Genomic DNA, 19,328 nt, shown 5'->3' on the forward strand with positions numbered 1-19,328 from the left:
GGATTAATTGTCGATTGTTGATTGTTGATTTCTCAAGGATATTCATCAGATATTCAAGGTATATATACCCATCTCCCCCACTCCACCTCCACTTGGTCTTCGTCCACCTCGATCAAAACCGGTCAAAGGATATTTCTCATCCTTTTACCAAAATCAGGATAAGAAATAGCAAAGGATCTATGCGGAGTAATGTGATTTTCCGAATTGATCGATTGACGACCCAAATCGAAAAGGAAATCGGGCCTAATCAGTCCAGTCAAAATCGGTGAGAAGTCCTGTCCCAAAAGTGGATGCATGATCTGGTTGATCACATGAAAAGATCTCCATCAGAGATTGTCTTTCAGCTATATGGAGTAGCATGATAATGGTTCAATGGAGGTTCAACCTAGTCGAGATCAGAATATGGTAATCAGTCTGAGAGATGAATATCAAATTAGTAATGGCATGGCGATACTCGTTTAGTTAAGTGAGCTTCAGTCTGAATCATCATACCGGATTGTCTATGTCACTGTTATCTATTTCTCGGCAAGGTCTCTAATCTGTTGTACTGTGTCATCTTTGTCCTGTGTTCTTGCATCTCTGTCTTTGCCCTTGAACTGAATGAATGAAACGTGGGACAATAAGGCGTGAGAGAGGCGGAGTTTACCGCCTTTCAAACCGGGTGGAGGTGGTCCAAGTTGCTTTTTTGTCTTTTCTTACGTTCCGAGGTGCACAAAAAGCATGTTGACCATGCTGTTTCGTCGATTCTTCCTTTTCTTTTTTCTTCTTCGGATCCATACGAGCATAATTCCCAGTAAAGTCAATGGTAGATCATGTCAAATGACACAATCCAGTCATCCCAACATGGTACTGAGGTTCAGCGCTACGAGAACATTCATGGGATCTTCTCCTTTTCATGATACCGTTGTGTTTTTATGGACATCCACTTCACTAATTATTCACCATGACATCCTTGACCTGTATCAAAATTATCCACCAACTCAATAGAATCGCATTCGTCACTCCACATTTAATTTGATCATCTCGATTATACTCGCCGTTCCTTTCCACTTTACACCCGTCTTCGCCCTAAACGACAACCTAACTGGACCAGGTCTCGCATGGCCCAACCAACTCTGGGTCCCAATGGGCGGCTTTACAGCTCCAGGTACAGTCATATCCTCATACTACACTTGGGGTCCAGATCCCATCATCCCTCCAACAGATTCATCGGACATATGGGATATACCATTCCCCTTCATACCGATGTTATGGGGTTGTACCCCCACCTATATCGAGCCATTCCAGCGAGCTCTTTGGTCTAACTTCTCCAATGCTACTTTGACGCCTCAAAAGGATATACTAGTGTTTAACGAGCCGGATCATCCTCAACAGGCCTTATGTACTCCTCAGGAAGCTGCGACTGTCTGGCGAGAGGTGTTGGAACCATTAAAATATCAGGGTCATAGACTTGGTAGTCCTGCTGTGACCAGTGGAGAGACGGGTAGACAATGGATGAAGGATTGGTATGATGCTTGTCAGGGAGCTTGTAATCCGGATTTCCTAGCTTTGCACTGGGTAAGTGAGAGTGAAATGATCATTTATCATCCTTATGAAAAGTCATAGATTTGGAGAAGAGGTGAATGAACTCAGCTGAAATGGAATTTATTCAAATAGTACGACCTAGTTCCCCAGAATTTCATCGAACATATACAGTATTATCACAACACATATAAATTACCAGTATGGGTGACAGGTGAGTTTATTTCATTTCTACATTTCCTCACAGTAATATCATATACAAGACAAATCCATTCATCAGCTACCCTCCTACGTGCTGAAGAATACTATAAGAACAGAGATAATGATTGATTGAATGGGGTATGGTATGGCTAAGCTGACCTGATCTGCAAAATTCCAGAATATGCTCCACAGAATTTCTCAGTCTTCAACGCCGGGACAAACGAGTACGACGGTCAAGCTACCTATATAGAAGTACAGAGATTTATGGATATAACCACGGCATACATGAAATCTGTTGATTGGGTTGAGAGGTGGTTCTGGTTTGGAGCAATGTACGAAATGGTGAGTCATCTCTCATCTCAAGATAGAGAAGACGGAAAAAGAAATCAAATCCTGACAAATCCTGCCATTCACTCCCTCATGGTGCTGATCTGGTCATACGATTCAGAAGCTGATGTAAAATATCTTGCACCCGATCTCTTTAGCAAGGTGTCAACGAGCTCGATTGTCTATTCGACCAATCTGGTAAACCCAATCGAACTGGCGCACTGAACGAGTTGGGCGTTCAATACGCAAATTCGAATGGGAGTGTATCGGTCGAACATCGATTATCTCCTTCATCGGCTATACGTACCACTGATCGAACAATGTCGTTGTATGGTACAATCATTATTACTTCGACCTTACTCTTGACAAGTCAACACTTGATAGGATCAATGAGTTGAATCATAGTCCGGTGTTACTTGACTATTAGCGAATCTTTTGAGTAATCTTTATTGTGATAGAAATTATCGCCCTCGTCATGCAATCTCGTTAGTTGTAACATTGACATCCTTTGGTTGAAATCATTCATGATAGAATCATATTCATAAGCATGCAAAAGATATAATAATAACTATATAAAAGATATAATCCTAAAGAGAATGTACAACAGAAAGTAACCGAATCAATCTAGATAAGAGACACATCCACTAGCCTGAACCACCAGGGTTCCACGTATCTATCCAGAGCACATCAAACAAGCATCTTTGTTCTCGATCGAGCATTGTAAAGCAGCTTCCGCTCTCTCCTCGGCTCTTCGCTTGGCTTCTTCATAGGTGATCTCTTCCTCTTCGCTAGGTTTAGGCGAGTCAGATCGGCTCTCAGCGCTAGGTGTAGGTGGTTGAGGGACAGGTGCGGAAGAAGCGGTAGTGGCGATTTTGACTTGTCTCATTGGAGCTACCAATGATTCAGCTGAAGCGGATGGTGAACCAGCCGCAGCAGGTTTCTTTCCGTCGGCAGCGAGTGATTTAGCTTGTTTGAGAGTAGCAGCATCGATGGTGAATTGAATAGCGTTGGCAGAAGGTTTGGTTCGGAGGTAATAGGCACCAGTCTTCAATCCTCTCTTCCATCCGTAGAAGTGCATCGAGGTCAATTGAGAGAACGAAGGGTTGGCCAAGTGGATGTTGAGTGATTGAGATTGATCGATGAACGCTCCTCGATCAGCCGCAAGGTCGATAACTGCCTTTTGAGAGATTTCCCACACTGTCTTGTAGATAGCCTTGAGCTCGGCAGGGATCTGAGGGATATTCTGGATGGATCCTCCAGCAGCGATGATGAGGTTCTTCATGTTATCGTCCCATAATCCCAAGTTGATGAGGTCTCGGAGTAACCAAGGACAAACGACTTGGAAATCACCTGAAAGTACTCGTCGAGCGTAAAGCATGGAAGTGTAAGGTTCGAAACATTCGTTCCAACCTAAGATCTGAGATGTGGAGGCAGTAGGCATAGGAGCGACGAGTAAGGAGTTTCGGACACCATGTTTAGCAATGTTCGATCGGAGTTCGGTCCAGTCCCAGAGGTCGGTAGGTGTTCGACCCCAGAAGTCAGGTTGAAGTTTACCTTGAGAGATGGGTGATCCCTCGTATGAAGGGTATTTACCGAGCTCTTGAGCCATCTCGCAAGAAGCGGTCAAAGCGGCGTGGTAGATGGTCTCGAAGATTTGGATGTTGAGCTCTCGAGCAGCAGGAGAGTCGAAAGGCATTCGGAGAGCCATGAAGGCATCGGCAAGACCTTGTACACCCAAACCTACAGGTCGGTGTCGCATGTTGGAGTTTCGAGCTTCGGGAACAGGGTAGTAGTTTCGAGTGATGACTTGGTCCAAGTTCTTGGTAACTACCTTGGTGATCTCGTGTAGCTTCTTGAAGTCATAGGTTCTCTTCTCGAGATCGACGAAAGCGGGAAGCGCGAGAGAAGCCAAGTTACATACAGCTACTTCATCAGGAGCAGAGTATTCGATGATTTCGGTACACAAGTTGGATGACTTGATGGTACCCAAGTGTTGCTGGTTGGATTTGGAGTTGGCAGCGTCCTTGTAAAGAATGAAAGGTCCACCGGTCTCGGTTTGAGCTTCGAGAATGGAGAACCAAAGCTTTTGGGCCTTGATAGTCTTTCGACCTTTACCGGCTTTCTCGTAACCTTCGTACAGTTTCTCGAACTCTTCGGAGTGAACGTCGGCCAGACCGGGACACTCGGAAGGACACATGAGGGTCCAATCACCATCTTGTTCGACTCGCTTCATGAAAAGATCGGGAATCCAGAGAGCGTAGAAGAGATCTCGAGCTCGGACTTCTTCTTTACCGTGGTTCTTTCTCAAGTCGAGGAAGTCAAAGACATCGGCGTGCCATGGTTCGAGATAGATGGCAAAGGCACCGGGTCGTTTATTACCACCTTGGTCGACGTATCGAGCAGTAGCATCGTAAGCTCTCAACATAGGGACGATACCGTTGGAGTAACCGTTGGTACCGGCGATGTAGGCACCCTTAGCTCGAATGTTGTGAATGTGAAGACCGATACCACCGGCAGTCTTGGAGATTTGGGCACAGGTCTTGAGGGTATCGTAAATACCATCGATAGAATCGTCTCTCATAGCAACGAGGAAACATGATGACATTTGAGCATGAGGAGTACCAGAGTTGAAGAGCTGAGATTCATTCTATCAGCTATGACGACGACCGTAAAGTTCAAAGCTGACTTACAGTAGGAGAAGCATGGGTGAAGTATCGTTCAGACATGAGATTGTAAGTCTCGATGACCTTGTCGATGTTGGCACCGTGAATACCAACAGCCACTCGCATGATCATGTGTTGGGGTCTTTCAACGATTTTACCATTGACTCGTAAGAGGTAAGATCGTTCGAGGGTTTTGAAACCGAAATAGTTGTAAGCGAAATCTCGATCGTAGATGATAGCTGAGTCGAGAGTTTCTTTGTTATCCATGACGATCTTGTAGACATCATCAGCGATCATAGGAGCATGTTTGCCGGTCTTGGGGTTGACCCATTCGTACAAGTCTTGAATGACTGATGAGAAATGCTTCTTGGTCTCCTTGTGGAGATTGGAGATGGCAATTCTGGCAGCGAGGATAGCGTAATCTGGGTGTTTGGTGGTGAGGTAGGCGGCAGTCTCGGCAGCGAGGTTCTGAGATATCAAAAATAGTCAGTCCAACTGTCAAAATCGCAGAATGACACGGAAATCGAGAATCGAATTTGTCGCAGCACGCGAAGAAGGGTATGGAAGGGGAATCATACTCACGTCAAGTTCGACAGTAGTGATACCTGCATGGATACCAACAATCACTTTTTGGGTGATTTCAGCAGGTTCAACGAAATTGGGATCGAGACCATAAGAAAGCTTGTTTATACGAGCAGTGACTTTATCGAAGGCGACTATATGACACACAAAAATCAGCTTTGGCCATGGTACGGAGGAAGAAGCCAGCAGCTGGAAAAGACGTACCAGGTTCCTTTCGACCGTCTCGTTTGTAAATCCACATCACCATTTTGATGAGATTCTATGAGTGTAAGGTAGAAGAAAGTACTGGAGAAGGGGAAGTTGATCTAGTTGATCTAGTTGATCTGAGCGCGTCAATGAGAATAGCTTAGTCAGCTAAATTGAGCTCGATGTGAATCGATACTCTAGCTGAAAAGTCATTCACTCACAAGGTTCGTAGACGTTGTTCGTAGCGTGTGATAGTCAAGGACCAAGCCTTTTAGTTATACAATATATGATTTATAAGAATGAAGAGATGAAGAAGGAAAGAGAGAAAACATTAGGAAGGAGGGGGATCGCGTTGAGACACCCGCCCCCTTTTAAATTCTTCCTGATCCAAAAGAGAGAATCGACCATCGCGTCTTGGAAATCAGATTATGTAATGTTTAATTCAGCTAATGTTCTGTGGTACGCGTCTGTTTATAACGCGTAGTGATACAAACACCTGATTTACGCGTCCATCAGGATCAAGGATCACGGAAACGTTGACCTGACTTTTACCCGCCTCCTCTCGTCAAGTGGGATTGACCAATTTTCATGGCATGATCCTCTGCTGAGCAAGCAGAAGTGGAGGTGGATAGGCAGGAAACAGCTCAGGAATGTCAGGATAAATCGAATGTTGGCCTCATAGATTAGTCAATTCGATCTAGGCTTTGGCTTTGGCCTTGGGCTTGATGGCTGACTCACATCAGAGAGCTATCCGATGGAGAAGCGGAAAATAACAGCTCTCGCTTCGTTGTGAGCAACGCGTCGTGGTCATGTAATGTTGTACCGCACTCGTACACAAAACGTCATTCGCTTCGACGCGTAGACAGTTGACATCATCTAGCATGATCTCGAGATGAGGGTACGCGTACTTCCTTTGCTCTTTACTTATCTGATAGCAAGATCAACTCCCAGATCAGATCAGATGATCGGACCCGATAGTACATCTGTCGTGTCAAGCATGCTCGGCCGACTGATGTTATCTTGACGTGAACAAGATCATCTTTATCTGATAGCAAGTGGATCGGCCGACCAGTGCTCGATACTCAAGGCTCCAGTCATCACCTCGTACTCAGAATGAGTACAGCGCTGATATACTATCTCTTCTCTGACCACCACTCTTGTGAGCTTGGATGGTGGAATATGCGATTTGGTTACGAGCGAAATATTTCATTATGCAAGTACAACAGTGTATGATAAGTATACGAACGTCATCAGAGCATCTAGTTATACTATCTTATCTTATCACCACAATCAGAAATAACTTCCCTTCCCCGCATATTCCCCTTCTCCTGCTCCACTTTTGTTACTGGCTCCTGTCTCATCATCATCATCACCTGGACTAGGTAATCTACGAGCGGGTTCGAACTTGCTTGGAGGAGGTACGAATGCTTTAGGACCGAATATTAGTCTGCCGGAAGGTGCGATCAGGGAAGATACGGGTGGAATGGGCTGGAATGTCACCTGAAGTATGACCAGAAATTATCCAAGCAGTGAGCAAAATCAATTTCATATAAGCCTTCTGTTGATTCAGCGTCATGATCACAATTTCTGCTCATTTTCCAAGATGAATTAAGCAAAAATGCAGAGTGCAAACATGTACTCACTGAATCATTCATCTTGGTATAACTCCTCACCCAAGCCTTAGTATCCTCCACCTCATTCTCCACTCTCGACTTTCTATTCTTCCTTTCCTCCTTTTTCCTCTCTGTATTCTTTCCTATCCCTATCGAAAGTCCTTTTAACCTTTCACGCGTTTTGGAATCTTCCAAATCTTCCAAGCGACTTAATGATTCTTTTAAATATGAGATCGCTTCTCCTATCTTTGGTGTTGACGATTTTCCACTGGATCCTTCACCTAAATCAATACCTAGCCATTTATTCGCTAGGGCACTGGATAAAAACGATTCTTTCTTCAGATATCTCTTCAATGTTACTATAATCTCTCCTTCACTTGATTCTATATCGAATTCCTTCGAGAATAGTTTCTTCCCCTCAGAAGAGGAAGAATGCTGTTGGACCTTTAGCAGGGCTCGAGATGAGGTGTATAGCGATGTGACATGAAGGTAGAGTTTGGCGAGTAACGAGGCTGAGGGATGGTTTGACGGCAGAGGTGGACCAGCAGGGGAGAAAAGGACGTGAGGGAGAACTGGTAAGAGGAGTTTACGGATAGCGGTGAGATGGGCATCTGCTAGGAACATCCTGGAGAATGCAAACAGGATCAGCTCTCGTTCCGTCATAGTAGATGACTATTGGAACTCCACAATAGATCATACGATATGCAACTTCAGGCTAAGTGGTGTGTTCAAGGTAGTGTACAACTCACATAGATAACCCTTTGAAAGTCTCTCTATTCGACTCGACAGGCCACCTATTTCCTCCCTTACCCGCCAACCTCCCTCCCAAAGCATTCTTGATCGGTTCTACCTGTAACGATACATTCTCCGCTATCCAATCTGCCAGACCTGATGCCTGACATAGAAGATCAACTGCTCGACTTAATCCAGCCGTTATTCGCTTTTCGTCTTCACTTGATAGATTGCGAGAAACATTTTCTTTCTCGTATGTCGGCAGGGAGGAGAGGATGTAGTGAGCGTAATTTGATAGTGCCAATGTATAGGTAAGGAGGACGAATAGGTGTTCAGAGTGGATGGAGGGTAGGGAGAGGAGGGGCGGTGAAAGTTTGTATTGCGTTAATGGGGATGTCCATGGAAAGTCTAAATTACATGTTGTCAGCTGCGACAATTTCCTCATCCGTAGAGAAAGCCGATTGTCAACTTACTTGGTTCTCCTTTGAAAAGAAGCTCATCCGCATCCAAACATGCTATTATACCTTTCAAGTAGGGTAGATAAACTTGAACAGCCTGAAGGATGTAAGATCAGCTATACACGTTGGCAGCCGGATGAGCGACTTCGTTGCACGACTAGCTGACTCACATCCAATACGGCCAAAGCACTTGATCCAGGTTCATTATCATGTACGCTCTTCAGTGCCAGCTGCAACCTCGTCCTGGCTGCTGTAGCTTCGGATAGAACACTGGTGTATGATCCCGATGGGTCGGTGAGGAGGGAGGAGAAGGTGAGGAGGGTTGTGGTGGGAAGTGGGAATAGGTATTGTGGCATTTGGAGTGATTCCTCAATCGGTACTCCTCAATGTTATTGAGAAGAGGTTGACAAGTGGAATATATAAAGTCATCTGTTCTCAAACTCTGACACCTCTTATGCCAAGAACCAAGAGATATACGATGACGGCCAAGTGATGACCACCAGACGGAGTTGTGTCAGATCTCCGTAGAGTCACGGTGGAGTCTCCGCATGCTGCCATTCGGCTTAATTTGTCCATCCTGTCAACAATACTCGTATCTACAAAAACAAGAACATCCGGTGCTTGAATCTCCCTCACTCTCCGTCAGTCATATCGGAAGATATTCGTGGTTGACAAGATTTAGCTCAGCCTATCAGCACTTTTGTACCACTCAAGGACAATCGCAGTCATACCTGACGTATGATGGGACAACGACAATGTCATCAACTTTCAAGCAGAGGGCGAAAGAGGTGTTATCTCACTATCTGACTATTCTCTTCGGTGAGTTTTTAATCTTATCTTGAACAAGGAAGGGGGCAGTCCATTAAACTATGATATTTATTGAAATGTAGGTGTAATCGATACTTTGTTATTTTGGTCAACGGTCTACATATTCCTATATCTACCATACGATACATATCTCAAGTAAGCATTATTAACATCTGTCTCGTTTTTCATAATGATCCGGACGTTTTATGGTATTGACGAAACGATGAACGATCAGATACGATTCAGTGATCATAACGGTCCTATCGTACTACCCTTCTCTCCGGATGCCTATAAAGATGGAAAGAGATTTTACAGAGATATGCTTGAGGTATATGCAAGCTATGTTCCTCTTCGGAATGACCTTGAAAGTTCTGAACAATGTCGGCAAAGGTGTGTTTTGGCTTGTCTCTACCTCTTCTCATCACTCCGCCACTTCACCGATCGAATTGCTGACCCGTCGCCATGTATAGATGCAGATCACTTTGATATTACCTTTTTCTAGAAGTGATCGGGTAGGGACCCACCACGATGATGACTAGAGCACTAGACTGATATGGAGACCATTAAGGTGATTGTATAATGTTGTATGTATAATATGATCATTGGGCGGAGCAGGAGCTTCTCAAGGTGTCTATATCTATGTCGAAACGAGCTGACGTGAGATCAGTCACTGAATGTCTAGCGGTATTCCTGCATTTGACTCTTTGTGCGTGCGTGTGTGTGTGTGTTGTCTATCAGTTGGCACCACTTGTGCCATATATCTCAGTATGGTATTCTCATCTTTCTTTCTTTCTTTCTTGTTCAACTTTGACCAACAACCTATCGTCGGCTTCAACATGTCTCCATTCTTAACCGTAAGCATAACATCTACTTTCCTTCTTTCATTCCTTCCTTCACTCCTGACTGACATGTCAATTTTAAAGTTTGGGAATATTCGCCGAAGGAATATCTACCCATCACCAACAGCACTGCCGCCGACCTCACCACCACTACCTCCTCCGCCAAGCTATCAATCCATCCAAGAACAAGATCAGAAACCAAGTCTTCATCGTTATTTCATTCAACAGAAGTTGACTACGCATGAATTTATCCATCTTTGTGAGTTTTTATACACATCACGGTGATGAAGGAAACCAAGCTTACGTGAGATCATATGAAAATTTACTACAGTGAGTTTGATCATTATCGTTGATCTTACGATTATAATCTTAGTACATCTTCAGGGACAATTGTACGTCTTTCTTCACAGGTCAAACCAGTATATCTAGCTCTCAAACCTTCAAGAGATAGTAGAGCTGATCGGTATAATATCGTTTCATACAGGTGGCTCCCATTCTGCCTTTCCTCCATCATGTGGTACATCGTAGGAGATGGACAATCTTACAGCCATATCCCGGTCGACAGGTATATATTCCCAACTACGTTCAGAGAGATATTCCTCAGGAAAGACGTCCTCCTGAAATCCACTCTGAGGACGTTGGCCTGGGTGAACAACTTACTATTTTCCGCATGTTTGTGCAAAGTGAGTGGTAATTTCGTAAAAACTTATCTAAGGTCATGTACAGTACATTGTGGGAACGGTGAGCTGATACGCATGTCGCTATTTAGGTACTTTATAGGTTGGATACACCTTGCGTTTAAGCTATTCCCTCGACTGAGGTCCAATTACATTGATACAACTCGGTTCCATAGGAACAAAGACTCTGCTTTGTATGAAATATTTTTGAGAGATGACAAGATGTGAAAGAAGTTAAAAGGAATCGAATAGCAGGATATGCATTACCATTTCATGTCATATCATCCCATAATCATAAAATCCATGCCTGCAGACTCCATCGCGAGTTTCCGGTCTCTCCCACTCACTTCTTTCCTATACTTTTCCTAGCATCGTCAAACCTCCTGACGATGACCTGACACTGGGTAACCGTACATAACTGTTTACTCTTCATCTTCACCTGCTCATTGAAGAGGTTCAGTCCCGCAGCTCGTTCGACATGTTCGACGGGGACGATGAACGATCTCAAGTCAGCTTCATCGGGTATCTCCTTGTTAGGTAAGACGAAGGCTCCTAAAGCCAGTTCTTTGATGGTGTTTGGTGAGGTTGAGGGATAGGCGGGATTGGAGTTGGAAGATGGTTTTTGAGGATAGGAGAAATCTGGTCGGGAAGCGAGGATCACTTTTGCGAAGTGCGTAGGAACAGAAACCGATGGTGGATTACCGATTACTTCGTACGTCTAAGAGAACGGACGAACTCAGCATCAGATCTGCCTTGGTGGCGTGAGTGACACAAGTGAAGAGGTATTGAACAGTCGAACGGATATATTTCACTCACTACTCGCCATTTACCGTCTGGATGTTTGGCAGGTAAATACAAAGGTACACTGTACATCACATGAGCTTGATTGGACCGTCTTCGTTTGGAAGTTGACTTACGTGAAGACATATACATCTTCGAAATTGCTCGTTAACCTTCTACAGAAATCTTCTACGAATGCCCAATCTAGAATACGATCATACTATCGGCTTCTTTGACATTTAAATGGCAGATGTCAAGACACAGCGGACTTACAATGTCTGTTGAATCCATCACCGACCTGAGGAGCTATGTTGGATAGGTAGAATGTCTCGTCCATTGCTTTCTGAGATATCTTAGCATCGGCTGCTGGAACCCTACGACAATGACGAGTGTAAGCATCGATCGTGTATCTCATTAGATGTTATCCATCGATCTATCAAGTACACCCCAGCATGTACAAGGTATGTTGAGAAGACAAAAATTAAACTCACATATGTCCTCTGTCGTAACCACTCTTAAAGTCTAATCACCAGATGCGAAATAAGCTGCATCCATCCAATGATTCCTACATGAAGGATTAAGCTTACAGTCCTGCAACTTTGCTCTGAACATCTCCGGTACACCCTCATCTTCCATGAAAACACTCTTCGACCTATCACCTTTGACCACCACCTTCTCGCCATTCGCAGTTGGCAGGGTATCCGCTTTCCTAGCCTGATCAAGGGGTACGGGTTGAGTATTGGGTGCGGAGGGAGGAGGGGTCTTAGCTAATGAAGTAGCAGTGAGGTGTTCGGCTGTCCATGCTGGGTGTTTCAGTCGTCGATCGTAGGCTGCTGTGTAGGCTGTTCTTTTCAGTATATCGGGTGTTGGTCCTGAATTGAAAGAGATCGTATGAGCTACGGCGAATTGCCTCTGAGGAAGGCTATTACGAGGATTGAGCTGATTTACCTGGAAATCCATGTGACAGAATCGCACTTCCTATAGCAGTCGGTACTAGCGCTTTACTATCCTGTTTACCGCCCTCAGGAGGTGCAGGGGGTAATTGGACATTCTGTATAGGCGAAGTAGGGTTTCGAGGATAGAATATACCTGCTCCTACACCCAGAGTTAGACCCGCTGCGAACAGCAAAGATGGACCTAGAGTGGGCATATCTCCTCTCCCGTTGTCGTTCACTTGAAAATGCGAGGTAAGAGGATAAGGGTGAACGATCGTTTGATCACTTGGAACTTCTCTGGCTGGAAAAAAACAGACGTGTGAGTGGAGGTTTGATTCGAGGAGTGGTATTAGGATACAATCGTAACACTCCTGTAATCAGGACTTGAACGATTAGAGAGAAATTGTAATCATATTTCATTCCATTCCGGCGGAAGATCAGCGAACATCACCCAGGATGAAATTCATTTCATCTCATTCCTTCACGTCGACCGTCGGACCTTGACCGCATAGTCCAAGATTGTGCTGCTGACTTGCTGGACACCTTCACGAGATTCGCGAACATCGTCCTGAGAGTCAAAGGCATCACTACGAAAACTTGACGATATCTGATAGACAGGTACCGAACCTAACAAGATGTCGACAGAATATCTCATGGGTGATATAGGGCACGTGTTGGAAGCTCTCTTGGGCACAGCCGATGAGCCCAGGCAGGAGTGAGTCCACCTCCTGATGTTGCAGAACATTGTTGACATGCTAACGATACTCGTGATAGAGCTGAGAAACATCTACGAAATCTCGTCATCGATGCTCCAGCCGAGATATTGCTCTTACTAGCTCAGATAGGTGCACAAGGTGTCGGAGGGTTTCAACTCGATGTAGATCTTATTATACCGATTCAAAGTGAGGAAGAAGGACTGATGTGCTTTTATGACTGCAGTACCGACTTCTCGCTCTTATTCTACTCAGACGACTAGCTTTCAAACCTGTATCTGGACTATTCCTCAACTCGACTTCTCAACATGCTACAGCTCCTTTCGATGTCATTCGAGAGACGACCCGAGGACGGATTGAGACTGTTCTATGTGCAGGTTTGAAAGATGAGATGGATACCAGAATGAGGAAAGGTCTGGGTAAATGTGCTGCAGGATGGGTACAGGAGAGTTCAGCAAGACACAGTAAGCCTTCCTATCCCTCTTCCTTTCCCCTCAACTCGTTGCTTTGGTAGCTGATTAACCTAATCCGACTACAGGACCCTTACTACCTTTACCACCAGTATTACTTGAGCTCACAGCTTCTCCACACCCATTTCATCGATTTACACCTTTCCAACTACTCGACATGACACCGACTCTTCTGGTAGACTCAGTCAGCGATCCTCTACCTGCACCTCAGCTCGCTCAGATCTTGTTAGCAGGTGTGAACGACCCGAGTGTAGATGTCAGAGTGGAAGCTATAAAAGCGGTAAGAAGTGTTTTGATGGAAGGTGTAACGGGTAAAGAAAGGGAAGAGATCGGCGCAGACCTTCTACATCAGGCTTTTAGAGTAGGTCTTGGCAACCTATTTCGCGCCTCACGATCAATATTCAGACTGACTTGAACATGTCGATTCAGTCTCTACCTCGATTACCGAATGAATCGCTCTCCCACGCTCTAGTCCCTCTTGTAGACTTAGCATCTGTCCATCCCAATCTATATCTTCCCTCTTTAAATGATATACTTCCTTACCTCTTATCGCTCATCTCACCTCCAAGCACATCTATATCACATCAATTCTCACCATACCCACAGTCAAGCCTGTCGATGGAACAATGGGAAGAAATCGCCAATCCATCTACAGAGATCTTACTATCGCTCTGCGAATTACGTCCTACTCAGTTAGAAGGATGGGAAACAGGGAAAGTACCTAGAGAACTGGTGGGTCTGCTGATAGGTAGACAAGTAGGAAGTTTCGATCAAGATTGTCAAGATTGGTTGGATACTACGAATGTATGTACTCTGTCTAGTATATCAGCCCGGATTTGTGATGCTGAGTGGTAGTATAGCTCGACGAGGAAGATGAAGATTATCCGGTATTTGCTGAAGAAGCTTTGGACAGATTAGCTAATGCTCTTGGTAAGTGCATGTCGACCCTTTCGCCCGACTAGCCGGCTTTACTGAGGATACGCCATACGCGTAGGAGGTACGACAATATTGCCTGCTCTCTCGAATCAGGTGGAATCACTACTCACTCAGCAAGATTGGAGATGTCGGTATTGTGCTTTGGTGGCTATAGCAGCAGTTGCAGAAGGATGTTTGGAGGAGTTACAGCCTCGTATACGTGATGTCTTAACGTAAGTGTTCCGATTCACGATCAATATGGGGTCATAGACTTAACTGGAGACGTAGGATCATATCACCTACTGCCAAAGATCCTCATCCTAGAGTGAGGTATGCATTCTTACAATGTATCGGACAGTTATGCTCGGATTGCGAGGTAGGTTGTTTCATGGTACATCTGTCTCACAGCTTGTAGCTCATAGGACGAACAGGGAACGATGCAAAAGGCATATGCGGATGATGTACTGCAAGTGTGTCTGGCCTTATTGGAAGATCCCATAACGAGGTGAGCTTTTGCCCGGAGTTGAAGAGCTATTTCTCGATCGTGACGGCTAATGTCGTTATGGCCGCTTTTAGAGTTCGAACCCACTCCGCGGCTTGTTTGACGAACTTCTTCCAGGATGTTGAACTGGAATCTTTCGCTTCATACCTCGATCCGCTCGTAAGGTCACTGATGAACCAGTTCCGAGCTGGACCTTTGTTTTTACAAGAGCAAGTATTGGCAACGATGTGTAAGTATAGCTTCCTCTTGCGGGCAACTTGAGACAATAGCTGACATCAAATTAGCGAACGTCGCTCTTGGAGCACTGGAGTCTTTTGCACCGTATTATCGTGAGTCTATGGAAATATTCATTAGGGACTTGTCGCTAACATGTCTCATAAACTAAAGGGGATATCATGGATATCAATATACACACGCTGGCTAGCGCTACCTCGGAGTTTCAGCAGAAACTTCAGGGACGAGCTATGGAGTGCGCTAGCTTGATAGGTATGTTTGGCATGGTCCTAGGATGAGCGATGTGGTTGAGCTGATCGAAAGTGTACTATCAATAGGCTCGGCAGTAGGGAAGGCGGTGAGCATCGTTTTCATCGACTACGAATAAGAGAGAATCGCTGATGCGGACCAATGATATTTTCATGAGCAGACATTCGCATTGGACGCGGTCAAGCTCGCTCAGTTGATGATCACCATACAAAATAATTTGCAGCCTGATGATAAGCGGTCGTCATATCTCATGGACGGTGATTTTGCAACTTTCCCAAGATTTCACAAGAAAAGCATAGCTGACATGGTTGTGATGCTTGTATATAGCTTGGACAAGTCTCTGTCAGACGTTAGGAGATGATTTCGAGCCATTCTTACCTCAGGTGATACCGCCTCTACTGAAAGCAGCGTCATACAAACCACCCAAAATGGACGTTTGTAAGTTTTTGCAACTCCCGATCTGACCTTTGGCAGAACCGAGACTGACCTTTCATACACCAGTGGTATCGAGTTTCGAAGAATCTACCCCTGATAGTGAAGATACCCTCGTAGCGTCCAACACGTCAGAGATGGATGAGAAAGTCCAAGCGTTTGAGAATCTCGCTTTGTACGCTTTTACTATGAGGGGGAAATTCCAACCTTGGTTGATGAAGAGTATGGAGTTGAGTCTGGAGGGGTTGGTAGATAAGTACTCGGAAGGTGTGAGGGAGGTGAGTTGGATGATGCTTGTGGGCGCTATTAGATGTGGCGCATGGCTGACAAGTCTATCTGTCTGATCTGTCCAGGCTGCAGCATTGTAAGTTAGCGATAAGCTTGTCGTCAGTCTTAACTGGCCTGACTGATACCGTCTTCCCTGATATAGCTTGGTACCTGGCTTACTACAAGTAGCAAAAGATTCTCGAGTATGGAACGATAGTCCCAATAACCTCATCGAGGTATTTCAACGGGTCATCAACGCTATCACGAAAGAGAGTGAACCATCTTTCCTTGCATTGTTGTGAGTATCAATCAATCGTAAACACAAATCGACTTGACTCCAAAGCTGATACAATACGTACGTATAATTTATGCAGATACAAATCATTCACCGACTCCCTACACGTCATATCCCTCTCCCTCCCCTCCAACCTCTCTCAACAACTTATCAAATCTACTGAAGCGCATTTAAGGGATCTTGAATCGAGAAGAGTGGATAGGGAATTACAAGCTGATTATATGGATGAAGCTGATCGTGAGATATATATGGAAGAGCAAGAGAATGAAGACTCAGCGATGGATCAGATTGAAAATGCCTTGTTTATGATCTTACAGTTCAACGAGAATGAACAGGTGAAGAATAGGGTGGAAGAGTTGAGGAAGTTGAGAGGGCAGGTTAAGAAGCGGGGTTTGGAAGGAGGGGAAGCGGAGGAGTAAATACAGATATGCATGTAGGCTACATTAGAAAAGTAGAGCTTTTTGGGTGATGCACTATAACACCATGTACAATATAACGATCTCACTCGATTTGCGGAAAAAGACGAAATGTTGTCGTAGTCTGGGGCAATGACTAATCACAATGCATATAGGATTGGTGTTCCGCATTCACCGAGTTTGTCTGACTGCTATGTATACCACTACCAAGTATCCCAAGAATCCGCATTCAAATTTCCTTCATCAAGAGTTGAAGGTCCTGTCGTGGCAGTTTTGTCCATATTGGCGGAAGTCGCGGGAGTCTGCGCACTTGAAACTTCTTCAAAGTCGATGAGGTCCTCGTTAGCCGGCGCATGGTCGTTTGATGTTTGTTCCTGGTCAGAATATACATCACCCCTGGTGTATACTACATCCTCAAACATGCCAGGTAAGCTAAACATAGCTTCAGAAACGGTGACTACCCCGCAGGCGAAATGTTCGGGTCTGTTAGATAACTCTGTAGCGACAGATTCACTGGGCCATACGTTACTATTTTTCAGATCTAGGTATCTCGATCCGAAGTCATGCAGTCTTCTGGAAGCCTCCTTACGTTGAGGACCAGATGGTCGTCCATTCCTTATCTTGCAGCCTGTAATCTCAGCTTCTTTGAAAGAACCGAACCAACCTTTGGAAGATGTTGCTCCAGATACGGCTTTTGGATCTTTGACACTGAGAACTAGATGACCGCACACTCTGTCCGATTTAACCCTATTAGCGAATTTGTTCCAGCTTTCAGAGATATCTTGACCGTCTACTACTACGACACGAGATCCAGGTGGGCTTGGGGTAATAGTGTTCAGCCGACTTTGGAAAGTTTGAATGATAGTTGGGATTGAGCTTGTTCGGAAAAATTTCGACATGTTTTTGTCCTCAGCCAAAGACAGGGATGCCTCGCCGCGCTCCTCCTTGTATCTCTTGAATGATTCTTTCTGATCCTCCCGAAGAGTGGGACCATGCGAAGCGGTGACACCGGGAAATATGGCATTGCGAAGATCTCTCGTTAAACAAACGAATACCGTTGACGGGGTAGCATCCGAAGCAGGTTCTGCTGTCAAGGTTTCGGAGGTATCCCTGCCGATTGTTAATTTTCTGGTGATATCTGATTGAAAGTTCGAGGGCATTGTCTCGGCAATAAGTGAGTGATGATTTTACGAAGTAATGTGGGAGTGGCAACAAACGATGCCGACTTTGAGCTGTACTAAGGCAGAGAGACACTGTACAATATAATAAGTAGGATACGGATGACGAATGAGAACGAGAACATTCAAGACTATATACAGAGCTGTTTGGTCTGAGCTGCCCTGTTGACAATCGTCATGTTGAGCTTCTTATGCTCCGCTCTGCTGCATGACGCAGACACGAATCTTGTCCACAAAAGTGGTGTCCAGGTACGACATGCTACGAGACATTCCAGACATATCGCAACAGGATACAAAGGATAGGGGTTCCATCTCAATCCTGGTAAAGGATTTGCTGTCCTCCCACCTTATGTAGTGTGCTTGCTCCGTTGAATCATGAGCTGTTATGGCACGCTCGCTGTTCCTTTGAACGGTAGCATGCCGGCGAGGGTTCTGTATCGAGTCACACAATGTACATAAAAGCTGCTTAACCTCTAGACGAATGCGTGTCGTAAGTGCGGAGAGTGACAACTCCTGACATGTTACAAATGACTTGATTGAAAGATCCAGTGAAGGAGAGGCCGAAGAGGGCTTGTTTGTTGAATCTTCCTTTCAAGCTGAGAGGGATGCCCGCCGAGGACTGAGTTCGACTTTCTTGTATAGGCAATGTGCTTCATCAGGCCAACAACTTCGCCTGTCAGACCATTAACAATGAGTATCATTCACAACTCAGTGAAGGCACAGAGCTGACCGGGCCGCACACCTGTTCACTGATCGGCGCGTAACGGACTACGAGATGCAGTCATAGAGATTTTATGTACATCACTTCACATCCTCTTCGAATCTCTACGCATCGACTTGTTCATGCTCTCCGATGATTGACTGACCGTGTTTCTCTTCTCTTTTCTCTTCCCGTAGTTTGCAGTTTGCGGCTACCGTGACAACCGTCTTGCCGACATCAACAAATCAATCAAGCGCCATCCATCGTATCTTCTATGTCCATGATGGTGTATTCGTTTTTAATTTCGGCTTGTAAAGGACATTGACAATGTTCGCTGTGATTTGTATTATGGCACTTATACCGACTTAACATCCTTGAACTTCTAACGTTCTGCTAACTGTTTGATGTCCCAGAACAAAGGAGCTCTTGACCTACCATCCAGGCGATAATGTTCTCGAGCTATTTTAGAGGACTCGAGAGCATCTGGAGCATCTGAGATATTCGCATCGATGAAGTGCTCTGGAGTTTCAAGATTTTGACAAATGGCAAAATAAGTAACAACGTTCGTGGTGTCATGAGTGGTTGTCCCGGGTTTGGTGTAAGAAGCTAAAACTTCCTCTTGTATGTAAATTGGAC

General features: G+C 44.9%; 7 protein-coding genes across 7 annotated transcripts; 3 read left to right on the forward strand and 4 right to left on the reverse strand.

Moving 5' to 3' along the window:
- Positions 1-1,125: 1,125 nt before the first annotated feature.
- I203_104501 (uncharacterized protein) lies at positions 1,126-2,447 on the forward strand (the record flags this gene model as incomplete). Its single annotated transcript, XM_019143911.1, has 4 exons — positions 1,126-1,557; positions 1,657-1,735; positions 1,901-2,064; positions 2,208-2,447. 4 exons carry the CDS (start codon positions 1,126-1,128, stop codon positions 2,445-2,447), a joined length of 915 nt encoding a protein of 304 aa, XP_019006960.1.
- Positions 2,448-2,722: 275 nt separating this feature from the next.
- On the reverse strand, positions 2,723-5,541 carry I203_104502 (ribonucleoside-diphosphate reductase, alpha subunit; the record flags this gene model as incomplete). The annotated part of the gene is made up of 4 exons (XM_019143910.1): positions 2,723-4,684; positions 4,740-5,180; positions 5,295-5,428; positions 5,499-5,541. The coding sequence occupies 4 exons, from the start codon at positions 5,539-5,541 to the stop codon at positions 2,723-2,725; spliced, it is 2,580 nt and encodes an 859-aa protein (XP_019006959.1).
- A 1,229-nt stretch (positions 5,542-6,770) lies between these two features.
- I203_104503 (uncharacterized protein) lies at positions 6,771-8,639 on the reverse strand (the record flags this gene model as incomplete). Its single annotated transcript, XM_019143909.1, has 5 exons — positions 6,771-6,980; positions 7,124-7,718; positions 7,843-8,233; positions 8,299-8,380; positions 8,454-8,639. The coding sequence occupies 5 exons, from the start codon at positions 8,637-8,639 to the stop codon at positions 6,771-6,773; spliced, it is 1,464 nt and encodes a 487-aa protein (XP_019006958.1).
- Positions 8,640-9,926: 1,287 nt separating this feature from the next.
- I203_104504 (uncharacterized protein) lies at positions 9,927-10,731 on the forward strand (the record flags this gene model as incomplete). Its single annotated transcript, XM_019143908.1, has 5 exons — positions 9,927-9,944; positions 10,014-10,188; positions 10,261-10,321; positions 10,414-10,612; positions 10,699-10,731. 5 exons carry the CDS (start codon positions 9,927-9,929, stop codon positions 10,729-10,731), a joined length of 486 nt encoding a protein of 161 aa, XP_019006957.1.
- Positions 10,732-10,949: 218 nt separating this feature from the next.
- I203_104505 (uncharacterized protein) lies at positions 10,950-12,536 on the reverse strand (the record flags this gene model as incomplete). The annotated part of the gene is made up of 7 exons (XM_019143907.1): positions 10,950-11,324; positions 11,423-11,471; positions 11,524-11,590; positions 11,660-11,760; positions 11,878-11,908; positions 11,974-12,258; positions 12,335-12,536. 7 exons carry the CDS (start codon positions 12,534-12,536, stop codon positions 10,950-10,952), a joined length of 1,110 nt encoding a protein of 369 aa, XP_019006956.1.
- Positions 12,537-12,956: 420 nt separating this feature from the next.
- Positions 12,957-16,817, forward strand: I203_104506 (uncharacterized protein; the record flags this gene model as incomplete). The annotated part of the gene is made up of 19 exons (XM_065517553.1): positions 12,957-13,036; positions 13,096-13,198; positions 13,261-13,498; positions 13,573-13,865; positions 13,934-14,308; positions 14,365-14,434; positions 14,499-14,652; positions 14,708-14,795; positions 14,851-14,924; positions 14,996-15,150; positions 15,206-15,250; positions 15,309-15,407; positions 15,473-15,492; positions 15,565-15,661; positions 15,732-15,842; positions 15,906-16,114; positions 16,190-16,200; positions 16,267-16,401; positions 16,478-16,817. The coding sequence occupies 19 exons, from the start codon at positions 12,957-12,959 to the stop codon at positions 16,815-16,817; spliced, it is 2,697 nt and encodes an 898-aa protein (XP_065374371.1).
- A 200-nt stretch (positions 16,818-17,017) lies between these two features.
- I203_104507 (uncharacterized protein) lies at positions 17,018-17,974 on the reverse strand (the record flags this gene model as incomplete). Its single annotated transcript, XM_019143905.1, has 1 exon — positions 17,018-17,974. The coding sequence occupies one exon, from the start codon at positions 17,972-17,974 to the stop codon at positions 17,018-17,020; it is 957 nt and encodes a 318-aa protein (XP_019006954.1).
- Positions 17,975-19,328: the final 1,354 nt, after the last annotated feature.

This window comes from Kwoniella mangroviensis, assembly GCF_000507465.2.
Source record: "Kwoniella mangroviensis CBS 8507 chromosome 1 map unlocalized Ctg01, whole genome shotgun sequence".
NCBI classification, from domain to species: Eukaryota; Fungi; Basidiomycota; class Tremellomycetes; order Tremellales; family Cryptococcaceae; genus Kwoniella; species Kwoniella mangrovensis.